The 26,723-nt window shown below is 44.9% G+C and overlaps 1 protein-coding gene across 1 annotated transcript in view; it reads right to left on the reverse strand.

The window, feature by feature from the left end:
• Positions 1 to 26,723, reverse strand: part of PAPPA2 (pappalysin 2) — a 128,570-nt gene that overhangs the window by 38,693 nt on the left and 63,154 nt on the right. Inside the window, exons 12-16 of the mRNA XM_083446232.1 lie at positions 22,918 to 23,053; positions 21,409 to 21,619; positions 14,351 to 14,522; positions 11,714 to 11,891; positions 11,308 to 11,521 (exon numbers count right to left, since the gene is read on the reverse strand). Of these exons, the coding sequence (XP_083302358.1) occupies positions 11,308 to 11,521; positions 11,714 to 11,891; positions 14,351 to 14,522; positions 21,409 to 21,619; positions 22,918 to 23,053 (911 nt within the window). The remainder of the gene's footprint in view (positions 1 to 11,307; positions 11,522 to 11,713; positions 11,892 to 14,350; positions 14,523 to 21,408; positions 21,620 to 22,917; positions 23,054 to 26,723) is intronic.

Raw genomic sequence — 26,723 nt, forward strand, 5'->3', positions numbered from 1 at the left:
AAAGCCCTGGGATTCCCATATCTCAACTCACATTCTTAGGAACTACAGTATTTTTTCCATGTATAAGAAGCCCCCATGTATAAGACGATCCCTGGGGGGGGGGGGGTTAACCCTAAATTAGGGAATCAATATTCCCTTGCTGCCGCTGAGGGAGGCTTGGCACATTCTTGTTTGTTAACTGTATTCAGTTATGAAAACTACTGAAGAGAATATTATATGCATCACATATTTAACTCAGAATATGTTAACATTTGAGGACATATGTGCCTTTTAGATATACAGTTTCAAGCTGAATTGTTTTCCTTTAACTTGCTTGTTTGGATTTTGGAAAATCTGGATAATTTTATTTTTATTTTAAATAAGCTGTCTGCAGTAAGTGATATATCAGAACAGGCTGAAAACGTGCTGCTGAACATTTACAGATACAAGCTGCATAGCTCATCACCCCTTCCCAAGGCTCGGGACGAGCGGATCAGTTTAGTTCCACTTCATACCAATTCTACATATGTTCATTCATTAAGTCCATTCTATATTGTTTCCACCATCTGTGATGTTTTAAAAATCCATTCAAAAAAGTATGTATTTTGTTCTAACATATTTCTCATATTTCTTTAACTCAACATATTTTATCCTAAAATGCACATTTAAATGCATTCTGGCACGTTTCTTGAGCAGTGTACTACAAGATTCACAGACATAAACAATCCAAAAGATGTTCTGATCTGCACTTTAATCTGAGAAGTACAGATTAGGTCGGTTTAAATAGAAATCCCCATAAATCAAATTTCCAAGACCAAAAAACCTCAGAATTAATGAAAAGTAAAGGGGAGGTAAAGGGACCCCTGACCATTAGGTCCAGTCGTGACCGACTCTGGGGTTCCTCGCTCATCTTGCTCTATAGGCCGAGGGAGCCGATGTACAGCTTCCGGGTCATGTGGCCAGCATGACTAAACCACTTCTGGCGAACCAGAGCAGCGCACGGAAACAACGTTTACCTTTCCGCCAGAGCGGTACCTATTTATCTACTTGCACTTTGACGTGCTTTCGAACTACTAGGTTGGCAGGATAATGAAAAGTAGATATATATAAATTCAAGACATTTTGGCAAATCTGCTTGTCTTGCATAATTTATACCAGTCACAGAATTCAGCTTGTGTCGTTCAGAATTCTTTAGCATGGGGTGCATTGTTTATGTCCCTAGACATTCCAGTGGAGATGGCTCCTTGCCTGCCTGAGACTCATGCTTCCTGAGAATATCGCATTCCCACAAAGAAGCCACTGCATCCTTCCCTACAATGCCCCCTCTCGTATTTCTCTTCAAATCCCTTGAAATCCTGCAGCCAGTTACTGTGTCCCTTTCCCTCCATCAACCTAAAACTCTACAGCTTTGAGTCTTACAACAGAGCCTCAATCAAGTCAGTCTCTCCAGGCCTTTTGTCATTTCTGTGGCTCATCTCTGAATTCTGTCCAGCTCGTCAAATATTTCTGGTAAAGAAAAGTGAAATTTCTGCCAGAAAATACACCAAGGGCATCAAGCAGTAATAAAATAATGCCGCTTAAGTCTGAACACTTTTCAAGAAGAAATATCTGTTGAATTTATCCTTGTCAATGACTAAAAGCAACTCAAAAACTTTCTGACCAGTTGGTTATGTTGGCCATGATCTCTGATGATCAGCGACAACCCATTGGAGAGAACCTGATGTTAGGATATTTCCGTTCCACCTTAAAAGGGAGCAGGCTTTGTGAGTCACAGAGTCTGTGTATTTCCTGTTTCACAGGATGTTTCTGTTGTGTCTTTGTTTTCGTTTCTCTCTATGCTGGAACACTGAAGCAGGCAGTCATGTTTTTCTTTGTTCTGATCAACGCAGAAATAAACTTGTAAATAATGCTCTCCTGAGTGCATCTTTCGCTGTGCATTATCTGCTGATAGAGCATGCATCAGCTCTGGAATGTGGCAAGCTATTTCTGGAGCTCATGTCGCTAATTGCTGATACTGCGTGTCTACAGGAGATCGATGGACGTCCGGAGACGACGTGGAGTCATGATGGACTTTGTCTCCCTGGCAGTATCCCAACACCTAATAATAAAAGTATCCACTCACTGAGCCAATTAAAAAACCTTCCTGCTTTCCTCTTAATTCTTAATAAGGCAGCTATCCCACCTCGTCTAGGCTGAGTAACTTATGAGCCACCAAGTCTAACACTGTCTATGAGTCATGTCTATGAGGAATGAGATCCCTTGTGTCCCTTGTGGGTTGCCATACGTGGATGATAGGTCACAGGTTCAGAAGTCTGCTCCAGCCCCAGTCATTTCAGATGAGATGTAAATTGACTAGACCAGAAAACCAAACAGCTTCTGTTCTAGCCAATCAAGTGAAACCATACACATTTTCCACTTTGCAAAGGGGAAATGGCTACTTCAGTCCACCCAGAGATGTGCAAAGATCCTTTCAGGTTTTACAGTTTTTAAAGATTTTCAGGTATGATTCCTGTAGTCACAGGCACTATTCAACAGGCAGCCACAACAGCAACATAGGGATGTGTCTTACAACGCTATTGGTCATAGGTATGAGACTTGGCTTTTTGTAAATTCTGACTGAAGCGTTATAAAAATTCACCAAACTCTTTTGGCGTAAGAAACTGGAAGAACACAAACAATGAGAATATGTACTGTAAGCAGTGGAAATTTGAAGGCACTCTCTCCAAGATTCGGTTCCTTTCTGTGGGACCAGACTAGCCCCTCCCACAACTGCTTTTTTAAGAAAAAAAGATGCCAGTACTCACCATGAAGTTGTTACAGTAAATGCCAGACTTCTGACATCTGGGGGGAAAGGTGCCGATACAGTGTACTCTTGAGTACCCCCAGAAAAAAGCACTGGCCCCAACAACTGGATCCAAGTTTGATCATTGGTACATGAAATATACTCGGAGTCGAGTGTGGATTTCATGCTCTTTATTCAGCTCATAGTAGTGAGAAATGAAAGTTTCCCCAAAATAATTGCTTTATATACATTTACACAATGGGTTGCATGTGATTGGCTAATTCTGGGATTCTCCTGTAGGCCAATCAGGTTGCGGATTCACTTCCACCTGGAGCTGGATTGGGTGGCTCCTGCAGACCAATCATACTGCTGCATTGTTCTAGGACCAGTCAGACTGCTGCATTCTGAATCCTATTGTTCTAGGACCAATCAGACTGCTGCTTTCTGGATCCTATTCAACTCAGTACAGAACAGTACATTTACCAGATAGCATCCTTTCCATGCCCTCATAAACTTCAGGTATCTGAAGAAGTGTGCATTTACACGAAAGCTCATATAAATAACAAACTTAGTTGGTCTCTAAGGTGCTACTGGAAGGAATTTTTTTTAATTTTGTTTCTCATAAACTTAGAAACTAATAAGAACATATTCAAATCCTTTCTTACATTGTGTTCTTATTCTCTACCCCCAACCCATCAAGCACATCAAGGGGCATGGGCATAGCCAATATTTATTTAATGGAGGCAAGCTTTATGTTGGGGGGGCGAACTGAGTTATCTGAGATTACTTGATTTAGGGGGGGCAGCTTCTCCCTGCCCCCCCCGCTGTGCCCATGTCAAGGGGGGAGGAATCATTCTGAGTCAGAAAACTCAACTATGGCTTGTTTTCTTGAACCAGGGACTCGGAGTACTGGAGTGAAACCAGCTGCCACCTAAGCTACCCAATTGCAAGTATTGCAGACTCATCAGACTCAGAAAGTAGAGTTAAAAAGGTAAAGGTACCCCTGCCCGTACGGGCCAGTCTTGACAGACTCTAGGGTTGTGCGCCCATCTCACTCAAGAGGCCGGGGGCCAGCGCTGTCCGGAGACACTTCCGGGTCACGTGGCCAGCGTGACAAAGCTGCTCTGGCGAGCCAGAGCCGCACACGGAAACGCCGTTTACCTTCCCGCTAGTAAGCGGTCCCTATTTATCTACTTGCACCCGAGAGTGCTTTCGAACTGCTAGGTGGGCAGGCGCTGGGACCAAACAACGGGAGCGCACCCCGCCGCGGGGATTCAAACCCCCGACCTTTCGGTCGGCAAGCCCTAGGCACTGAGGCTTTAACCCACAGCGCCACCCGCGTCCCTTGAAAGTAGAGTTAGAGAAGTTCAAAACATTCACTTTAAAACTTCTAAAACATGGGTAGGAAAACTAAGGCCCGGGGGCCAGATCTGGCCCAATCGCCTTCTAAATCTGGCCCACAGGCGATCTGGGAATCAGCGTGTTTTTACATGAGTAGAATGTGTGCTTTTATTTAAAATGCATCTCTGGGTTATTTGTGGGATATAGGAATTCATTCATCCCTCCCAAAAAAATATAGTCTGGCCCTCCACAAGTTCTGAAGGACAATGGCCCCCTGCTGAAAAAGTTTGCTGACTCCTGTTCTAAACAGCCCCCCCACACACACACACCACGGGAATCTGATGCAGCCACTGGTTGGCACTGTTGTTCTTTCCCAGAGCTGCTTCCATACGAATGGAAACAGTGAGCGGAAACCTAGCTCCCTAAGAAACTAGAAATGTGTTTCTACACTGGCTGATTTTAATGTAACATTGGATTTATTTTGGGTTTAAAATGTTTACAGCCTTACATTAATGCATCCTTATGCTTGTATTTTGTTTGCAGACTTGGTACAGAAAAGCAGCTTAGAAATATTTCAACTTAAAATAATATAATGAACTCTGTTGTATCTGAGATCCTAGCTGAATGTTACAAACATCATTAGAAAAATAAAAGGTACGTAAAGATGCATTCATTGGCCAATTTCCAGGATGTGTCACTTTCTAATGTGTTCGCTCTTTGTCCCATTAACAACCCCCCCCCGCCCCACACACACAGAGGGAGGGAGGGAGGGAGGGAGAATACTGCAATTAAGTGTTTATTTTGGAACATACTTTCTCTGAAAATAGGCATTGTAAATGCATTGTGATACTTATCTGTGCCAAGAACTGGATTACAACATTCAGAGAAAGGTGAAATCCAAAGGATAGCTGAATTCTGGTCTGCACATTAGTCTGAGAGATCGGACAGATCAGGTAGTTTGCATTAGCCTTTGCAAGGATCAGATTCTTCAAGCATTTCTACATACCCTGCCACTGCCCCGTTTTAAATGGACCCCGGAATGCCTCATTTAAGGCTGGCACCCTGTCTTCTGGGATCGCTTTGGCAATCATCAAAGGGGCACAGCGAAGCACCTCTCAGTGGCTGCAGAAAAGGAAGAGGCAGAGATGTGTCCAGTTCTGGGCACCACAGTTCAAGAAGGACACTGACAAACTGGAACGTGTCCAGAGGAGGGCAACCAAAATGGTCAAAGGCCTGGAAACGATGCCTTATGAGGAACGGCTAAGGGAGCTGGGCATGTTTAGCCTGGAGAAGAGGAGGTTAAGGGGTGATATGATAGCCATGTTCAAATATATAAAAGGATGTCACATAGAGGAGGGAGAAAGGTTGTTTACTGCTGCTCCAGAGAAGCGGACACGGAGCAATGGATCCAAACTACAAGAAAGAAGATTCCACCTAAACATTAGGAAGAACTTCCTGACAGTAAGAGCTGTTCGACAGTGGAATTTGCTGCCAAGGAGTGTGGTGGAGTCTCCTTCTTTGGAGGTCTTTAAGCAGAGGCTTGACAACCATATGTCAGGAGAGCTCTGATGGTGTTTCCTGCTTGGCAGGGGGTTGGACTCGATGGCCCTTGTGGTCTCTTCCAACTCTATGATTCTATGAGATCTTGCCTACAAGTGATGCTCATCATATGGAAAGTATCTACATGTAAGCCAGGCTCTGACTCTCAAGTATTCTGAAGTTCTGGAGCCCTAGAGCTGGAAAGATCTGGAGGGGGTGGGGCACACAAGCGATCATGTAGAGAGGAGCAGGGATTCTCCAGTTCAATCACACTTGTAGACTTCTGAGTTCAATCTTCAGGTGCCTGCAAAATATACTTGTCCTTACCTAACCCTGAAACAGAGTGTTTGTGTCTGGGGAGAAGGGAGGGGATTTAAGTACCTGTTCACATAGCCAGCTAAGCAGCCAGTTTACTGAGAGGTACTGGGAAAGGATGAAGCAAGCGGCGGGGGGAAGAGAGAGACTTAAAAAACTTTGCTCTTAACCCTCCTTTGTAACAGAGCCACGACCACTTCTTCTGATCCTACAAAACTGACATTTATTTAGGATTAGCAGCGGAGCCAAAGCAAAAAAAATAAATCAAAAAAATAATAATCAAGGGTTTTAAAAAAATTCCAACATTTAAAGGGCAAAATTTGAAAGCCTCGGGAAGACATATGAGGCACTGCAAGAGGTGTGTTTGATGTGAAGGCCTCAACATCAATCTTGAAAACATCACAATCCATACAGCAGGGGGACTGGCCCTCCCCCAAGTGTGTAGTTGCAGTAGCCAGGTTTAGGTGCCAAGGAAGATGGCAATAAATTAGTCCAAAAGCTTCACATTATCTGCCAATGGCAGGAGATTCAAGGATTCCAAGCAGCGGAGCAGGAAAGAGGAGAGGTATTTACTGGTAAACTGGATGGAAACAAAACTGTAGCCTTAAGGGTCAGTATCCTTGTCTCTCATGTTTTCTCAGTGAACAGCAAAAGCACAAAACACACACCTCTCGCCCTTCACTACAAGAGAGATAAACACCCCCAGTCTACAGCAATATTCCCTTCCTTCATGGTAGACTATGGGCCGAACTAGATAATGTATGAAATGCATGCAGAGATGACCCAAGACATTTTGGCACCTGAGGCGAAGCACAAAATGGTACCCTCATACCCACCAGGAAAGAAGGGGTGAATAAAGATCTACATCAGGAATAAGGGGTGAATCCCCATGAATCCTGCCGCCTGAAGCAGTCACCTCACTTTGCTTGCTGGGTGGGTGGGCCAGCCCTGAATGCATGAATAAATTTCTGCATCTGTGGATCAGGATTGGGGTTGTGCTGTGAGGGTTTTAAAAAAAAACCTTTCCTCCATGCAATAGTTCTGGAGTAAACCCCCCTCCCTTTTTATGCCAGGGCTTCAGCACAGGGTGAGTTAAGTCATATTAATGCAGATTAGTTACCCTTAGAGTATATTTTTTTTAACCTCTATTTTGGTACTTTCAATGAAGGTAGCTAAGAGTATACAACTGCTAGACTTTTCTCAATGTTTGCTAATGACCAAATTATGATTATCAAGGGTATAATTGTGTGTGTGTGTTTCTGAAGTAAACTGCTCCACATAAAAAAAACCCTGACAAATTGTTTTGATGTCTGAATCTTAACTGACAAACCTTAGTTTTTGCTTCATTTTAGATTTCGGCATTACCCTTCTGCAGAGCTGCTCCCAGGGCAGCTAACAGATGAGTACAACCATGAAGATGTCCTGGGTTTGTAAAATGGTTCAATTCTTCAGCAGGATGGGACCTCTGTCCACAAGCTTTCCTTACTATCTCTTCCTCCCTGAAGTTTTCTCTTGTTTTGGCTAGGAAGCAGGATATAAAAGTTTTATACTGCTGCGTTTGTGGGAGTAGAGGGCCCAAACTCCGCTCAGTTTCAAACATTTTACATTTAGGTTTCTCTTACTGTGGAGTAAAGTGGAGTCTCGCCTGCTGCAACAGGAGGAGGGCTGGGGCAAGAGGAGCAGTGGCTGAATCTTCTCTTACAGCCTTGTTCATTTTTAAAGGTTTTCTGGGTGGCGCAGGACCCATCAACCCTTTCATGTGTTCAAAATAAATCATGCAAACTGAGCAGGCTTACTCTGCAAGCACAAACATACACGAAGAAGATGATTTTCATAATTTAGCTGGAGTGCAGCCTGTTGAGTTTACAGGGCAAAGAATTTGGGTTTAGTTGGCACAGACGCTGGAATTATTTTGGTGCAAAAATATGAACAGGGCTGCATACATTTCCAGTTAATGTTGGGTGGCCTGCAGCCAAGCTACACTCTTGATCATCCTAGCTCTATCCTCATTCACCCACAGTGGCCTTTCTGAAGAATTTCCAGGTCCCACCCTGCTGATTATTTCCATTTCCATTTCCCTTCCCCACATCCACCTCTTTCTACACTTTTTATGATCTAACTTCAAATCAACTGCAATGTTTGGATAATGTGGGACCTACTGGCGGGAGAGGGATATACCAAGAAAGGAAAACAGAGGGTGAGGATAAGATCAGCCTTTGGTGCAAAGGCATGGGGCTCTGTAGCTTGCTCATGTTCTTGTTATTATTCAGCATGACCACTGCTCTGGGCTGGCATTATGTTCACTAGAATAAGTTCACCAATGGCAAATAACGGCTGGTATAAAGGATCCTCAAGTGACAATTTGTTTACCTACTTCCAGATTAACATGCCTCTGGCTCTGAAAGATGAACGAACCTTGAATAGGATGTGATCCTGCAAACAATATTTTTTTTATTTGGTACATCTGAGTAGGAATCAAGATGGGAGGGGGATTATTGCTTTGTTTTTCTTCCTGTTTTTATTACATAGTTTGTCTTTTTTTTATTGTGATTTTATGTTGTGAGCCCATCAGGGTGCCATCTTCTTGGTACATCCTCTCTCCTGGACAGAGGTCAGTCTAGCCAGTTCCCCATGCCCTGGCAACTTCCTGATTGGATTACTATGGTACGTTATATGTGAGGCTCTGTCTAAAGATGTTCCAAAAGCTTTAGTTGGTTAAGAACACAGCTGCCAGGATTTTGACAGGTGTAGCAAAATCAGATCAGATCTTGTTAGTGTCAAAAGAGCTCCACTGGCTGTCTGCCTACTTCTGAATCTAATTCCAAATACTATTGACTTGTTAAATCTCTCTAAACAACTTGGGACCCAGGTAGATTCTACACATTAATGTGCATACAGAAAAATCACATCTGAAGTGTTCATTTGCTATATAAGGTCACCATCTGGAAACATCCTTCCAGCGCAATCCAATGTCTACTAAGAAATAGGGTCAATTGAGTTTAATAGAGCTTATAAAGTAAGTATAGAATTGCAGACATAAAAGGCGGAGAATGAAGCAGGCTTACTGTGAACAGAAACTCAAATTTATGCCACAATGAAAGCCAAATTCTGCAAACTTGTCAAGATAGCAAGTAATGCAAATTTTACTCATGCGCACACTATTTTGTAATTGTGAGCATTTTTTCTATCCAAAAACAATATTGTTAGGGGAAAAAATAAATGTTGTGTTTAGAGGGTAGAGTTCTACATTAAAAAAAGAAGCTGGAGAGGTACAGTTTTGACATTTAAAAATGATGAAGGTTAGCATAAATTCACTTATGTACTATTTTAACTGTTTTCTTACCAAAGGCAGATTTTTCATTTGGATTGGAAAAAGGGGGTGGAGAGGGAAGGACTGGATTTTCATAGCACTGGAGGATAACAGAGCTGATTCCATGAGGTAGGACGGAAGAATCAAGACTCGAGGGAAAGGAAGAGAGGATCTGTCTGTTTTGGCTTTGCGTGGTGAGGCCCCGTGACCACCCTGTTCCCTAAGGTGCAAATAACTACACAACACACAGCATATTTAAAAAACTTGATTATTCAGAAAACTGAAAGCAATTAAATAATTGTGGAGTTGGAAGGAACCTGTGGACCATCTAGTCCAACCCCCTGAAATGCAGGAATAGGCAGCTGTCCCATGCAGGGATCGAACCTGCAACCTTGGCATTATCAGCACCACGCTCTAACCAACAGAGCTATCCAGGCTGACATGCTAGTGAGTTACAGATGTGAAGGTTCAGCCATAGGCACTGAGGTAAGCACCTGCACATTTCACTCCTGCCCACCTGCTGGGAGCCAGCAAGTAGGGGCTGTCCTACGACCTAGGTCAAATCAGGGCATCCCCCAAACGGGCCCCATTGGTGGAGTGGCATGGCCCTAGCCCCCTAACCTTACCCGTGGAGGGGCAGACTGAGGCTACAACCTCCCCTCCAACCAAGACTAGGCTTACCCAATGGCTATCCATCTTACAAAGTTACAAAAATACACCCCGTTTAATTTGTATACAGCCCTTCATCCGAAGAGCCCAGGGTGGTTCACAACAGAAAAACGCAAAATAAGAATACAAAATACACAATAAAACAAAAATTAAAGCAAACGAATAACGCGCGCCACCTCACACAAACACGTTTAAAAGAGAAGCGATGGAATGTTCATCAGCCAAACGCCTGATTGAAGAGAGACATTTTTGCCTGTCACCTAAAGATATGCAATGAAGGTCCCAGGGGAGCCTCTCTGAGGAGGGCATTCCACAAATGGGGAGCCACTGCAGGAAAGGCCTGTTCTCTAGACCTCCCCTGGAGATTACGCCATAACGTTTTATTGGAAGTAAGTCTTGTTAATTAAAAGTCCTCTGCAACCTTAAAGCTGCAAAATGCTATGGACAAGTCCAAAAAGAGCAATTCTCTCATTCACACACACACACACACACACACACAGTCAACTCATATATATGTATATCTCACTTTCTTACATTTTCTGGAAGACCAGAAGTGACCCTGGGTTCTGTCAGTGTTAGTCATGCTCAAGAGTAAAACCGCTGGAGTTTATTTATTTCTTGTATTTGTATCCCATCTTTCCTCCAAGGAGCTCACACGGAGCGTACAAGGTTCTCTTCCTCCCCATCACAACATTGCTATGAGCTAAGTTAGACTGAGCTCACTGTGACTGGACCAAGAACATCCAGCAAGTTTCATGGCTGAACTGGGATTTGAACCCTGCCCTCCCAGATCCTAGTCCAACGCTCTAGCCACTACACCACAGTGGCTCGCTGGCTACCACCCATTAATTTGAATGCATCTGGTCTAAGTAGAATTTAGCTGGCTATGCACTGACTCACGAGACATCATCCCATAACTCTGGCTCTAAAGGACAGCCTTTTGGATTCTATCAGCTTTTAACTCCAATCCCTTGCAAGTCAAACAGCCTTATGGTGATTTCAATTACCGTACCAGCCATTCTAAACCTTCTCTGGGCTAAGTCATGGCTTATATTACCTTCCACCTCACTCTCTAGAGAAGGCTGACCTTAGTTTCTCCTGCTTCCACTCCTCCACCTTGCCTTCTGCACCTGTTCTTGGACGCCAGCGTTGATTGACATTTTAGCCACGAAAGCTGACTTTCACAATACACTTGTATGCTTGGGGAAAACGCCAGATCTCCCAGCAGGCCACCATCAAACCCACTGGCCAAGTGCAAATACTCCGGTGGCAACATCAAATCCAGCAGGCGCTCTAGTAAGACTGAAGTGCATGTGCTAAGGTGGAAGAGGCAACAGGGAAAATAGCAAAGGGAGATAATATATTTACTCACTTCCTGGGCTTCTCCTCTGTGGTTTCTGCCACGTGGTATCCAGGCTTACACTTGTAGCGGCAGACAGAGCCCACATCGTGGTTCCCTTGCAAGCACCGGGGCACCAGCAGCTTAGCATTGGGAACCGGGCGTGGAGTGTCACATTCCAGTTTGCAGTAAGCTTCCGGGAGTGACCAGAGGCCATCGTCCAGGCAGGTCAGCCACTGACTCATTCCTGACTCCAAGTAAGAGAGGGAGAGGGGGGTGAAGAGAGAGAGAGAGAAGGAAAGGAAAGGGAGAAGAAGCACCCACTCAGAAAATTAGACAGAATTATTTGCAAAGACAAGAGCATAACTTTCTGAAGCTCCAGTGCATAATCACAGCTGCCTAAGAGAGAAGGGTCGTCAAGTAAAGCTCATCAGCATACCTTGCAGCTTTGCTGGCTTGATACAGGAAAAGAAGCATCGCTTCATGTAGGTGGTCCCTTTAGGGCAAGAGAACTCTGCATACAGGACATGTGACTGGTCTGGAAACTGGCAGTCGATGGGATCACAAGTCACAGACCTGTCCCAATGCCCGTAGTTACAGGTCAAGAGAATTTCTTTCTGAGGGGGGAAAGAGGGGAAAGGTTGCTGTGAATTTCTGCTGATTGTTGCAAGACTGATACAACAATCTAAGAGCTGTCCTTGGCTCAGGAATCAAGCCAGAGTCCAGATGGGAACCGCCAGGAGGCTGGCCTCTGCCTCTGGGCTGGCAGGTGTCTAGTCTTGGTTTACAGCACTGACAATTGGCAGATTATGAGAACTGTTTCCCCAAACTGACCCACATCAGTCAAAACTCCAACGCAGTGCTGGTGGCAGGTGGAAGTGAGAATCATGCCCCGACCTCAGGCTTGCAAATAATGGGAAGCGAAAAAGTGGTTGTCAGCTAATGATCTGTTGTTGTTGTTGTTTTACAAAATGAGTTAAACTAGGATAATTCCCTCATTTCATACAACTGCGATTTTGCGATTTTGCATAATTCATGTCGATTTCGGTTGTGGAAAGCCCTGCCTCCCCAACCTCCCCTCTGACTCCCAATACATTAGAAAGGGTTGCCTGTACACTTTCAGCATATTATCACATTCAGGAGGTTCACATTAGAAACATTTTCTTGTTAAAATAGAATCATAACTGAAAGCTGAGATTTTACAAAGCCAGCTCTTCTCCCCACTTGCTGCAATTCTGGTAACGACCAGGAGTCTTCCTGCACCAGGCATTTAATTGGGGGGGGGGGGAGTGAGACCTATGTCAAGAGTGCCAGTCCCATTGTGCACTTATGCCCTAACTTGCCTGACTTGTGATGCTAGCAGTGCCTCCTCCACAGCAAGGCACAAGAGCAGGAGCCCTCAGGCAGTCTTTTCTGCCAAGATGTTTCCTGCTTGAGTGCCAAACATGGAAATGTTAAACGAGGCAGGTTTATTTTGCTGGGGGGGGGGGGTGTGTGTGTGTGTGTAAAATTAAAGCAAAAAGGATACTTTGTTTCTCCCGAGAATGCAGTGTGTGCAAGAGAGGACCCAGGGCCCAATCCAAATTGCATCTGCCCACATCTGGATTAACTGGAGAGTCATATGATTAACCATTAGAGAAGATGGAAGAGAGACCAAGCCACCCGGGTAGAACCACCTAAGGCATGCATCTTTCCAAGCCACCGACAGGCCTTCATAAATTTTGATCAAGTATCCCTTTTAATTCTTTTCAGACTGGCTTCCTTTCCCAGTGATATCCGGACTGCCCTTTCAGGCATTCAAAAGCCTTTAACAGACTGAATAGCAACTATTTTGGTCAAAAGGCTATGCTAAAAGACAGCAGGGTTAGGCCACTGGTCGGCTGTGTCTGTTATCCATACCACACGCCATTTTTGCCTCTGGGTTGGAGATTTGGGGGTTAGTCACCCCTGCTTTCAGGGGCTGCATGTATCACCCTAGGGGGCTCTCAGTTGCTGAAACCAACAACAAATTGTAAATAAAATGGTAAGTTTTTCACATATGGGCAGCCACTTTTCCTGACGATGAACGAATGGCACGTGATGGCACAATTCCCAGTTTAGATGCTTGGGACACCAGGTTGAATTTGTGCGTCTATCGTTCTTGTGATTTGATCTGAATAAAAATCAGTCAAAGAAGAAGGCAGCTTCCATCACTGGTCATTTCCTGCTGGACCATATTAATGATAGTAATACTTAGTATCTATCTAACCCTTTAAAAGTATTTCATATGTTTTATTTCTATAATCTGTTGACAGGTCATTTTATTATCATCATCCCATTAATGCAAATTGGATAGCACCGTGGATAACAGAAAGTAGCTTGCCAAACCTATCTGGCAAGTTCACGAGAGAAGCAAAATATGAACCAGACACTTCCTACCTAGCTCACAGCAAGGTTTCTTAGCTATTGTACTATAATGGGTCTATTAAACTCCTCAGAAAGCCCACTAGCTGACTCAGTGTTACATCAGAGATCAATTTGGCCTAAAACACGACTAGATTGTATGGCAAAGGAACCCTAGTCTGGCAGAAAGGAAACTGAAGTTTCTGCATTCAAAGTAAATTCTGCAAATAGTTATCATTTGCAGGAAGTTCTTTTCTTTCCACCCCAATATTTCGGTCTCGCCTTTTTTCCCCCGTTTCTTTTCTTTGCCAAACATTAAAATATTTTTGGCAGGGAGCAATGTGGTAACTGGAGAAAAAGAATGGGAAAGTGAGAGAGAACAGGGGTCGCTCAAAGGCAGCAATCATAACTGGAGACCATTCGAAAAAGCACATGAAGCTACGATGATAAGCTTCATACAGGTCTTCAAGCCTATCTTTACAACCATAAAGTCCACACATTTTTGTTTCCTTCATCACAGCCACCACCTGTGAAACATTGCCACAAGACCCCTTAGTCCTGCACAATGTATCTACTGAGTACACTGGGAAAGATAAATAACTGGTGGGACTGCAGTGGCAAGGTCTGTCTGGAAGCCCCATCTACCCTCTTGCTGAAGCATGCGTGAAATAACATCACAACCCCATGTACCCACCTGTCCTGGGCGCAGCAGCTGCCCATGGCTGGCATGGAGGACAAAGCCCTTTTCGCAGGTAACAGCACACTCCATATGCCCCTGGCTGCTGGGACTGCAGTTGACAGCAGCAGCATGATGGATAAATGGCTGCACACAGCTGCCATCCTCTCCGCAGGTGTGTTGGGTGCAGCTGTGGAGAGAAAGGGAGGAGAATCAAAATGCAGCTGCCTGTATTGCAAGGTGGGACTGCATTCTCCTCTTAGCACTGTGACAAAACAAGCTTGACACAAGGGAACGCAGAGTGTCACCCATACACCCTACTGTCAACCGTATTTTTAATCTGAATTTCCAGAACCCCCTCAGGGTGGCATCAAAGAAGGAGGAGAAGTGAGAACACGAGGCTTTTCTCCCCTTGGAGCAGCCTGGCAGAATGAATAGATCCGGGATCCTTAACTATGTTGTTCAGTCTTTTGGCAAGAAACAGCCGAAGATTCTGTTACACACAGGGAGGGGTTACTTGAGACAAAAGGTGATTGAGGCTCTGCCTGCCACTGGTCGGAAGTGATAATGGGATAAGGCTGATTCCAGAGGGCAGAAGCAGATGTCGAAGATGCTCACAGAAGTTTCTTATCGCAAGTTGGAGAGGGACGTCTTAGGAAATATAGGTGAATATGCCACAGACCCATCACCACAGAGTATTTTAAATCCATACCATATTTGCATAATAGATGAGTGGTGCCCCAGGTGGAGAGCAGGACATTATCCTGATGGAATGCAAAAGGTTATTGATTAAAGTTACTGGCAGATGTGTAGGTTTGGCCAGCCAAGCAGAAGGAAGTTCCACATCATCAAGTCTAATTAATGACAGGATAGAGTTGTGTATTTGTGTCAGCAGCTGGCAAATGCCTTAGGTCCCAGATTAGGCATCAGGACACAACTAAATTTATGGCCTCCCCTTTCACTGACAGCAGATCCCTTTCACTGACAGCAGTCAGCCTGCACCAAAATACATTTTCTCTTTATGCTTGCAAAGAGCCCATACTCATTGCAGTGTCACCTGTAGAGCAGAGCTAAGAGTTCAATGAGTTCTGGAGCATGTGCTGAGTGCCAGTTGAACTGAGCACCTCAGTAAACACTAACTTCATTTCAGAATTTAATGAACCACTGCTCAAGCACCAATAATGTATGTCTCCCTCAAGCTCCCTCAAACTCCACATCTCTTCCTAATGTTTAGTACAAGTTGTATACAAGTTGTATGTGACACAGGACATTCTTTCTGTGGTTTAGTTTTGGCTGGTGGGGACTTCCGGGTTGGCGCCATCGACGAAAGGAGGAACTTCTCCGCACGGAGAAGTCCGCTACCCAGAAATCGGGTCTGGCTGCCGCGGCCAACAGTGTGTGATTACTCCAACACTTTTTTATATCAAATGTGCTGTTGTTGTGCCCTCCCTCCACCAATACCCCATGCCCTGCTTGCAAGTTATTCCCTGAGGGTGCTGGCCATGAGAGACAATCATTACTAGTATCCTTTAACAATAAATCAATGTGTTTTAAAGAAATTTCATCTGCAAAGCTGATTTATGAATGGAAAGCAAGAGAACAAATTATTCCCACTGTTGTTTTAGAAAACCTTCATTAATAACAGTTGTCAGGGGGCCAAGCTATGCACCATTGATTCTAAGAAAGAGTCATAACAAATTAGTGCTGCAAAATGCTTGCACCTCAAAATTCAAAATTCATTTATTTAGGACAGTTTTATACTGCTCTTCATTAAGAAAAATGCCAGGGCAGTTTACAGATAACGTAATCAAATAAATACAAAGGTCAGCACATTATATATATATATATATATATATATATATATATATATATATATATATATATAATATCCACAGCAGCTAAAACAAACACTACAAGCTTGATGTTAAAAACCAGCAAAATGTTTTAGTACGCACTTAGAACCAGTCAAGGTTGGCTAGGGACTGTCTGGCGAGGGACAAGGGACATTTCATTCCATATGCTGTGTTAGGTTGTGGGTGTACATATCAGACGACACAGCGATTCTTCAAACAGCTCTTGTTTATTCACAGGCCAGAACAGAACTGAACTGAAGGGTTCAGCCAGCCTGCTTATATAGAGCTCCACTAGAACGCAACAGTAACCATTTTCTGTAACTATCCAATCACTGAACATCACTTTCAATCCCTTATTTGCATATGTGGACCTGAGTGAAAACTATCTACAGTATCCCCCTGCTGGCCCAGGGTGAGAACTTCAGTACATAACATGCTGGGCTCACGCTGCACAACCAGGAGGGCCTGATCTCAATGAGCAAGCAAGTCTATTCGGGCAAGTCTACACAGGTAACCTGGTCCTAAGTTGTTATAGGAAAGGACTTAAATTTTGATGGACCAAGCCTGTATTACTTTATGTTACACCACTTATCATAACTTACTGATTTAAGCCAGAGATGCCAACTTCTAGATACCAGGGGGTCAGGTGGAAGGATGATTCTGTTCTTTCAAATCACGGAATTGTATTTTGCTACATAAATTTACAAGATGGTGGTGTGAAGCCCTTTCTCTAAGTCAGGGGTAGTCAACCCCCAATACATCTTTCTTGACGGTAAGGAGGATTCAGATTGTGCTGTAGAACCCCCTACCGCCCACCTAGAATTCTGAAACGCCCACTAGTGGGAGGTAGGGGCCAGGTTGACAACCCCTGCTCTAAGTGATATTGAACATATACAATATATTCTATACCACTCACAGTCAGTGTTCAGTCAGTATTCCCTGCAGAAATGGCTATATGAGAGGAACATGATCATGCTGGGGCCAAAACACATAATGAAATATAAAAGTATGGAATATGTCACAGCTCAATTGAATTGTTATTTTGGAAGCTTAACTATAGTTTGGAGACAAACCATGGTTTGCAACTGGCCAGAATTGTAATTGCGGTTTGATGTGCATTTGCAAACGGTTGATTGTGCAGACTAGTTCTGAGTGATGACTCAATTTGTTGTTGTTGTTGTTTAGTCGTTCAGTCGTGTCCGACTCTTCGTGACCCCATGGACCAGAGCACGCCAGGCACTCCTGTCTTCCACTGCCACCCGCAGTTTGGTCAGATTCATGTTTGTAGCTTCAAGAACACTGTCTAACCATCTCGTCCTCTGTCGTCCCCTTCTCCTTGTGCCCTCCATCTTTCCCAACATCAGGGTCTTTTCCAGTGAGTCTTCTCTTCTCATGAGGTGGCCAAAGTATTGGAGCCTCAGCTTCACGATCTGTCCTTCCAGTGAGCACTCAGGGCTGATTTCCTTAAGAATGGATGCATTTGATCTTCTTGCAGTCCATGGGACTCTCAAGAGTCTCCTCCAGCACCATAATTCAAAAGCGTCAATTCTTCGGCGATCAGCCTTCTTTATGGTCCAGCTCTCACTTCCAAAATGGCCACCACAAAGATAACAGGATGTAGTTCTAAACCGTGGTGTGCCTGCTGCACACCTGATAACTGAAAGAACAGGTGTGTTGTTGTTTTTTAAAAAAGTTATTTTTAATACAAATTATTATAAAAGTAAAGAACACTATCTCAGAAGCAATATTCTTTCTTCTCTGTCACACAGGACAGAATACAGCTTCTAATATGCTAGTTATGATGTTTGCATAATCTAAAAGTAATTGATCTTGACTTGCTGTCATGAGGGACAATGGAGAGCACCCCACCCGGAAAAGAGAAGAAGAGGAAGTTCTGAAGGAGGGAAGCAGCCAGAGGACCTGCCCAGCATCAGCTTAGCAATGGGCAGCCAGGATGGAGCCCCCCTGGATCCAAACCATATGTGTAGAAAGAGCATTGCCAAGACTAGTAGTCCAACACTGAAAAGGAACAGACTGTTTTGAAAGGGTTTCCTTTTGGGGGCAGGGGGAGAGGCAAGGACAAGTGAAAATGGCAAGAAAAGGGACCGCAAGACAAAATATTTCTTTTCTCCCTACACGCAGACATGTTTATGAAGTGAGAAATGGTTTTAGGGCAGCTGCTAAAAATTCTTTCACTAGCTTAGATTTCCATTTGCTTCTTTTTAATATATATTTTACAAGCACATGTGTTTGTCAAATCGTTGAGCTTCTGGGGACTTCAACAAGGATCAAATGCAATACAGATCTCCCCCTCCCACCCATACTTCCTCAGGACTCCATTACTGCAATGAGCTCTTCGTGAAGCTACGCTTGGGCCTAGTCTGGAGGCTGCAGCTGGACGGTGGATGGGGGACAGACTATTGCCAGCACAGAACTCCGGTGCTCAAAAGCATGCACTGGCTGCTCATATGCTACTGGGCCATGTTCAATGTCTTGTATTAATTTACAAGGAGCCAGTGTGGTGTAGTGGTTAAGAGCAGCAGACTCGTAATCTGGGGAACCGTGTTCGCGTCTCCGCTCCTCCACATGCAGCTGCTGGGTGACCTTCGGCTAGTCACACTTCTTTGAAGTATCTCATCCCCACTCACCTCACAGAGTGTTTGTTGTGGGGGAGGAGGGGAAAGGAGATTTTTAGCCGCTTTGAGACTCCTTCGGGTAGTGATAAAGCAGGATATCAAATCCAAACTCTTCTTCTTAACTAACCCCTTCTCTCGCTGACCAATCCCTGATGTATTCAGGGGAGTCCCTGTTGGTTCCATGGCTCGGATGCCCAGCTTGTATCCACCAGGACCCATGCATTTAGGCCCAGCAAGAGAGGGGAGAATTGTATCTGGCAACCTGAAAAGCTTAAGCTGACAGACCAATGGCCATAGCACTACACTGATGGAAGGATGTGGCTCCCTGCCAAAAGCAGGGTTTGAGGGCACTGCTAATCAGCTGAGCCTGCAGAGTCCTGTGCCTTTGCCTAGATGGTTTAATTTCAAGGCCAAGGAATTGGGATTTGAAGGCGCTGCCAGTAAGTGGCACTTGCAGTGCCCTGTACCTTTGCCTGTGCCATTTGACTTCAAGCACAGGTCTAAACCACTGAGCCTCTTGGGCTTGCCAATCAGAAGGTCGGTGGTTTGAATCCCCATGACGGGGTGAGCTCCAGTTGCTCTGTCCCAGCTCCTGCCAACCTAGCAGTTCGAAAGTTCACCAGTGCAAGTAGATAAATAGGTACTGCTGTGGCGGGAGGGTAGATGGCATTTCCGTGCGCTCTGGCACTTGTCATGGTGGCGCATTGGGCCAGAAGTGGTTCAGTCATGCTGGCCATGTGACCTGGATGTTTGTCTGTGGATAAATGCTGGCTCGCTTGGCCTCCAAAGCAAAATGAACACTACACCCCATAGTCACCTTTGACTGGACTTTACCATCCAGGGGTCCTTTACCTTTACCTAGATTTCAGGGTAGTTCACAACATAAAATCACAATATAAAAAACAGAAAATACAGAATAAAAAGAAAAACAAAGCAAACCCCTCTTTCACAATACATTTTAAAAGGGCATAGGATGTCAACCAGTCAAAGGCCTGGTTAAAGAGGAACGTTTTTGCCTAAAGGTGTATCATGAAGGTGCCAGCCAAACCTCCTTGAGGAGAGCATTCCTCAAATGTACTGCACACTTTCTTTTGCCATACCTGCTCTGATTATATGTGTCTGGAATTTTGAATACCCCATAAACACTGGGGTTCTTTTATATGGGACATATACATGTTGTGGCAGTGATAAAGAGGTTTTATTTCAAGTAAGTGCTGGTCTCCACAGTTCCACTTTTGTTTTAAAAAAGCTTTTAAACTCCCACTAAGCATGTCCAAGCACTGGACACTCCCAAAGTGGCTCTATAGTTCCCCCTGTTTACATTTTTTGTTTACTTACAGCATCTTAGGCATGTGCCTGAAATACATAATGACCAAAGAGTCTCCATATTCTGTTTTGCAAGCTAAGTGAGTTCTTTTATACAAATTTTAAAGTGTAAGCTTCAGCCCTCCATGAGCGCCCGCTGTTCTCTGAGTGAAACTGAACCTAGTTGGGCTTCATGGAATTTCCCATGTATCAGGGAAGAGGGGACACAAAGGCTGTTTATTTTTCATTCCAAGCGTCTGCTCCCACTTCTGCTTTGGGAGCGTGGGCTTCTAATCCCCCATTCCAGAGTGACTTCCTCTGCAACAAGCTTTACACAAAGGGTTGTGTGGTATGAAGAAGCCATGAATGGGTAAAGGGGAATAAGCACTGACCAAGGCAGCATGCAGTGAAAAGAAATCCCCTTGACTCCAGTTGCAGAGCAGCCTGCAACTGAACCACAATCCATGTGATCTTGCCCCAAATGGATGCGATCTTGCCCAAAAATAGCACCAACGGCAGCGCTGTTTCTCTGCAGAGGGCAGTGGCGTAGCGTGGGTTGTCAGCACCCGGGGCAAGACAAGTAATTTGCGCCCCCTAACCCATGGAGCCAGGTAGCGGCAGAGAGCTGCGAGTGCGCCCCCCCAGATGTTGCACCCGGTGCGGCCGGCCCCCCCTGCACCCCCCACGCTATGCCACTGGCAGAGGGGGTGGGACAGGTGGGGCACCTGTGGAAGTGCCACCCGAGGGGTTTCTGCCATTCCCTCCCTCATCGTTTACCTGGTGCAGTTTTCCTGTTGTCTTCTGTATCCAGCCCAAACTCTAAAGCTCTTGATGGCCTGATTGCACCCTGCTTTCTGCTATTGTATTCCAGTATGTTCCTGGTGGTTCCCCTCACACCTTTATCAACTCAAGTTGCCCCAAAGTTTCCTGCTTTCTTAAAAAACACTCTGCTGTTGTCTCTTATGCCTTCGGGAACATGAGGTTAGTACTTCTCCCTCACCTCTGACTTAATCCCTCAGCCCCTTCTTACACACTTACCTTGGATTTGCCCCACAGGACAGAGCAGCTCCTGATGGTATCTCTCCACTTTCTCAGCAAGGGAATAAAGTAGCAGACTTAACAGTGCAATCCTAACCATGTCTACTTGGAAGAAAGTCTTACTGAATTCAGAGAGGCTTGCTTCTTGCCAATCCAAGGCAAGGAGTGGCGCCAGGATGACAGCCTTAAGCAACTGTCTCTTTGCAGGGGTTTGAAGTGACAATACCAAATCCTGAGGAGTTACCTGAGTCTCTGGTGGCCATGCCCCTCGTGCTCTGGGAGGCAGTTGCTCGGGTTGGGAGGGTCTGGTGGCGAACGTGTCCGCAAGGCCACCGCAGAGATGCCCACGGAGAGGGAGGAGAAGTTGAGCAGGGCGGATGTGATTTGGCGGAAGGAAACGTTGTCACTTAAGTTGACGACCAGTGGATTCTGCTGGCACGACAGCTCGTACGTTGCTAAAGGTGATTAAGGAACAAAGTAACTTTGGGTCCCTGTGAAGTCCCTCTAAATTAGAGAAGATAAGCCCTATGAGTCTCTCATCTGACTGGATTGAGATTTGTCTCTATTTCCCAGGGGGAAAAGGTGAAACCTGGAAACACCTCAAAGCCAAGCCAAGGGCTCAGAGTGATGCCACACACACCCTGCCATTCTCCTTGGCCAACTTCCACTGCCTCACAGTGGCCAAACACTTGCCCCTTCCCCTTCCCTTCATTCAATGGTGAAGGGAACAGTGATAAAAGCACAGGAGGAGGAAAGAGAACGAAGCAGCATGCAGAGAGGTCCCTAAAGAAATCCAGCACACCCACAACAGTACCAATCTTTCTCTACAGCATGCAGCTGCAAGGGAGTTCAGTATGTTTTGTGTCACACATGGGCAACAGTAAGGCCCAAAGGCCATGCCAGCGCCCCACAAGAAACTAGTGTGTGTTTTTAGAAGGCACACCAGGATCTTCTGCTGTGAAACAGGGCTTGGGAAGCAGAGCTTCACAGCTTCCTCAGTCGACATGCAACTGTGGGAAGAGTTCCAAGGCAAGTAGGGAAGTCTGAAAACCACTGTTTTGAAGGAATGCAATGCCCTGTCAACAGAGTAGCAAGTAATATAGCGCATTTGTGAAAACCCTTCTTCTCTATATGAAGCAATTTAGACAGGCAAGGGCACAGTGAGGGCTATGCTGTTTCAGACTACAGGTAGGGCTCCAATGTTTCAATGCTCCCCTCCCTACACACATTTTAAAACTCCATAACTCTACAGAGCTATCAAGAAGAAGGTTCTAGGTGAGACTCTTCCCAGGCAAGCTAGTTGTTTATGTGCAAGGGGTCTCGGTGGGAAGCAGCCAGACATTCAAGCCACCACAGGTGGTCTGAAAGGAGCCAGCACAGCAACAGACACATCTGACTCGTGGTTTTGCTCTCCACTGAATTGTACACACATATTTCTTCCTTCCCAGCTCCATTGTGGTCTCTGGTCAAACAGGTTTTGCAGGTCTTATAAAAAACACTTAAAAAACTATTTAACAGAGGCAAAAACAGAATTAACGTATACATCATAAGCAATGATTCTGCTGCCAAACCACCTACAGCTCCCAGGGAGTGAGGGGAGGGTGGAAAGAAACAACACTCCTCTCTGTCTGAAGTCCACTAAAATAACCGTGCTCTTTACAAGAAGCAAATGGTAAAAACGGCAAATAAATGTTAGAACCTAATGACACACAAGAACCTGGATGAAAACCAAACCCACTGACTGCGCACTCACCAAGGAAGTGGCTGTGCCCACTGATGTCACCCAGCTGAACTGTCACAGTAGACTTAGGCTGGTCATCCATGGAAGTGCCATCGGACACCAGGAAAACAAAGAGTGAGGTAGCAATGCTGGGTCTGTTGAAGCACACCTGGGCTCCAGGATACCGCAAAGGAGGAGTGCATTATGGAATGTGAAAAAGAAACAGGTACATTACATAGATAGGTAAACAAACAGAAACCCTCCCCTACTGTATTCCTCACCCCAATTGGCACTGGCCAGCAACCCTGAAGTTCTTCTTTGTTCCACTTGGCTCATTTGCTCTCTGGGTTGTTTACTGAAAGATCCCTTAAGCAGGGCTGGTACTCTTCTAAGAGGAACTTGGAACATCCTCTGCTACTACTTGGCAGCCCCCGCTCTTCCTCAAGAAAGCCCAACTAATAAAGGACCGTATAAAGTACAGTGATATGTAGTCAATTAGATTTTAAGGTAAGTGATGCATCGTTTCAGGCAACTGAAACTTATTACAGGGCAACACTTCCCGTAATGGTAAATGGACAAACCCAGATGGTCACAGGTCATTCTAAGAATCCCCTAAATTTTAAACATCAACAAGCTGTAGTGCCTTCTTCTGATGCTCACAAAGCCGTTTGCCAAAATCCATTTTTTCCAGTTCAACTCTGCAGCAGTATCAGTGAACACTTCAAGGTTATCAAGACCCCCATCTCTGGGGGTCCACAGAATCACCTTCACCTTTGGGGGGGGGAAGGAACTGAATCCCTATTTTATCTCATGAAGGTTGAGCACCTGTGCTCTTCTTGCCATCTCTTGGTCATTTTTTAAAAGAAATGCACCGTTGTTGTTGTTGCTGCTGTTGTTGCTTAGTTCAACAACAAATCCCACAATCCAGAAATTCTGCCGGTTCTCAGTAAACAAGGTAACGAGGGCATTCACAGCAGTTAGTGTAACTTAGCTATTCTCTTAATAAATTTATCCGACTGCTTTATTAGACTTTAAGCATGAACATCATCAACAGAACTGGTAACAGTTATTTGATACTTCGCTACACAATGGTAACGATTCTGTATTCACTGGGGAATAGTCCAGTGGTAGAACAGGAAATGATCTATTGACTTATTGCAAGACAGAGGGCAGAAGAAGAGACATGGAAACTGAGAAGTTCTGTTCCATAAGCCTTGCCAGGTCCTGCCTGATTCACCCCTCCCATCCTTAGGGCACTTACTGCCTTCACTTGTTTCAACTTACTGTCCCAACAGAGAACAATGGTACAAATCTGCGGAACACTTCCTCCCTACGAGGCCACAATGACCAACCATTCTGAATAACTTGGGGGTCTCCGGAACCTCAACTATATCCAAGCTCGTGCATTCATGAGGGTTCAGTAGGAACCCTTGCGAAGGTCCAGCCTCTTTCTAGGCAAGCAACAGGATGGCCATGAACCCTAGTCGGAACCTGCCAAGATCCCGTAAGAGGTTGCTCAAATGAGTAGGTTCACGGCACTCTAAGCTTCCTCAGATGCAACAGCAAACCATAGTTTTGTCAAATTAGGAAATAATTAATTATTACAGTGGTGCCTCGCAAGACGAAAAGAATCCGTTCCGCGAGTCTCTTCGTCTTGCGGTTTTTTTCGTCTTGCAAAGCAAGCCCATTAGCGGATTAGCGCTATTAGCAGTTTAGCGGCTATTAGCAGCTATTAAAGGCTTAAGGGATTAGCGGATTAGCTGCTAAAAGGCTATTAGCGGCTTAGATCAGCTGATAAGCAGCTTAGATCAGCTGTTAAACGGCTTAGCGAACAGCTGTTAAGCGGCTTAGGGGCTTGGGAAAAAGGGGGGAGGGGGGAAAAACCCCAGGAATCGCAAGACATTTTCGTCTTGCGAAGCAAGCCCATAGCAAATTCGTTTTGCGAAGCACCTCCAAAACGGAAAACCCTTTCGTCTAGCGGGTTTTCCGTCTTGCGAGGCATTTGTCTTGCGGAGCACCACTGTATGCTGTTTATGTCAGAGGGAGAGGGAGAATGCAAGCACATTCCTGGTCCTGTAAATAGCCTTTCCCAACCTTGGGTTTCCAGAGGTGGTTGAACTACCACACCCATCATCCACAGCCAGCAGGGGAAGCAGTCAGGGATGGTGGAAGTGGTAGTCAAATAACATCTGGGAACCCAGGGTTGAGAGAGGCTGCCTGTTCTCAAAATGCAGCCCGCCTCTGTCTTCTCTACCGGATCTAGTCCCCCCACTTCTCAAAACTCAGCATCACAGCCCAAAGCCATTTTCTTTTAGAATTACCTAGGCGTTTCAATAGATTTTACTGATTCACAGCACAGTCCTATCCACATGCCCAATGAATGTTCTACCGGCTTCAACACAGACTAAGTTGTAAGCCCTGCTGAGCTCAACAGAACCTACTTCCAGTTAAATATCTGCAGGGTTCCGCTGTTAACGGAACAAGTTTTAATCCATTTGAAGAGTTTTATCTGCTGTTTTCTTGTTTCAGTTTGCATTTGTTTTATGTTGCAGCACCCTGAAATCTAATATGACGGAAGGGTGATATAAAGTGTTTTAACATAAAATAAAGGGAGGTGAGGCGAGGGGGAGAAACAGACATTTTTATTGCTTGGCCATAAATTTATGGATGGAAAATAATAAAGTATGCAAGCAGTGCCAAAAGTGAGAGTTTTTTATATAAACATCCACGGATGAAGGGAACCGACCATGAAATGTAATAAAACTAGAACGTGCTTTAATCTCTGGTGAAGAGTGGAACGCAAACCTCCCGCAAGTGAGCAGAAAGGAAGCATTCTCCTTTGTTTCTGCCCCCAAGGAGTGAATGCCGGGAAGCTGCTCCATCACGTTCTCTGCTGAGACGAGCAGGAGAGTGTTGACAGTCAGCAACTTTGACCATTTGGGCCTCATTTGAATATTTTTAAATATTTTGGTGGCATAATCATATTGCTGGCTTTTTTGCTTTTAATACCATTATGATATAGTTTTGCTGCTTTGTAAGGGTTAAACCACTGAGCCTAGGACTTGCTGATCAGAAGGTCAGCGGTTCGAATCCCCGCAACGGGGTAAGGTCCCGTTGCTTGGTCCCTGCTCCTGCCAACCTAGCAGTTCGAAAAAGCGTCAAAGTGCAAGTAGATAAATAGGTACCACTCCAGCAGGAAGGTAAACGGCGTTTCCGTGCGCTGCTCTGGTTCGCCAGAAGTGGCCCTGTCATGCTGGCCACATGACCCAGAAGCTGTACGCCGGCTCCATCGGCCAATAAAGCGTGATGAGCGCCGCAACCCCAGAGTCGGCCACGACTGGACCTAATGGTCAGGGGTCCCTTTACCTTTACCTTTAAGGTTTTTTTTACAAGTTTATTTTATTGTATGCTGTGGTTGCAAATTGCTTTAGGAAGACTTGTCCTGAAAAGCAGTACACAAGTGTATTAAATAAATTAGAGGGGGGAAAAACAGATATCACTCTTTTTAATGGTTTGGACACATTTACAGAAGGGTGGATTTATTAATGGCCATTAGATATGACAGCTGACTAGAAAGACAGCTTGCCTATCTGTACCAAATGTGCTTCCCGTGGTCATATATTTGGGTACTGCACTGTGAAATCCATAAAACTCAGGTGTAAATATGTGCAAATAAACCACATTTCTTAAAGACACTACAGTCTCTGTCATGCCTCATTCCAAAGGAACACAAATGCTGCTTAGGTGCCAGACCCCTGGAATCTTCCTACTGCTCAGCAGAGACTGGGGTGTCTGGTAACAGCACCTTCCCATCTCCAAAATGTTTTAGAGCTCCTCAC

This window comes from Podarcis tiliguerta (assembly GCF_965153285.1).
Source record: "Podarcis tiliguerta genome assembly, chromosome: 6".
Lineage (NCBI taxonomy): Eukaryota > Metazoa > Chordata > Lepidosauria > Squamata > Lacertidae > Podarcis > Podarcis tiliguerta.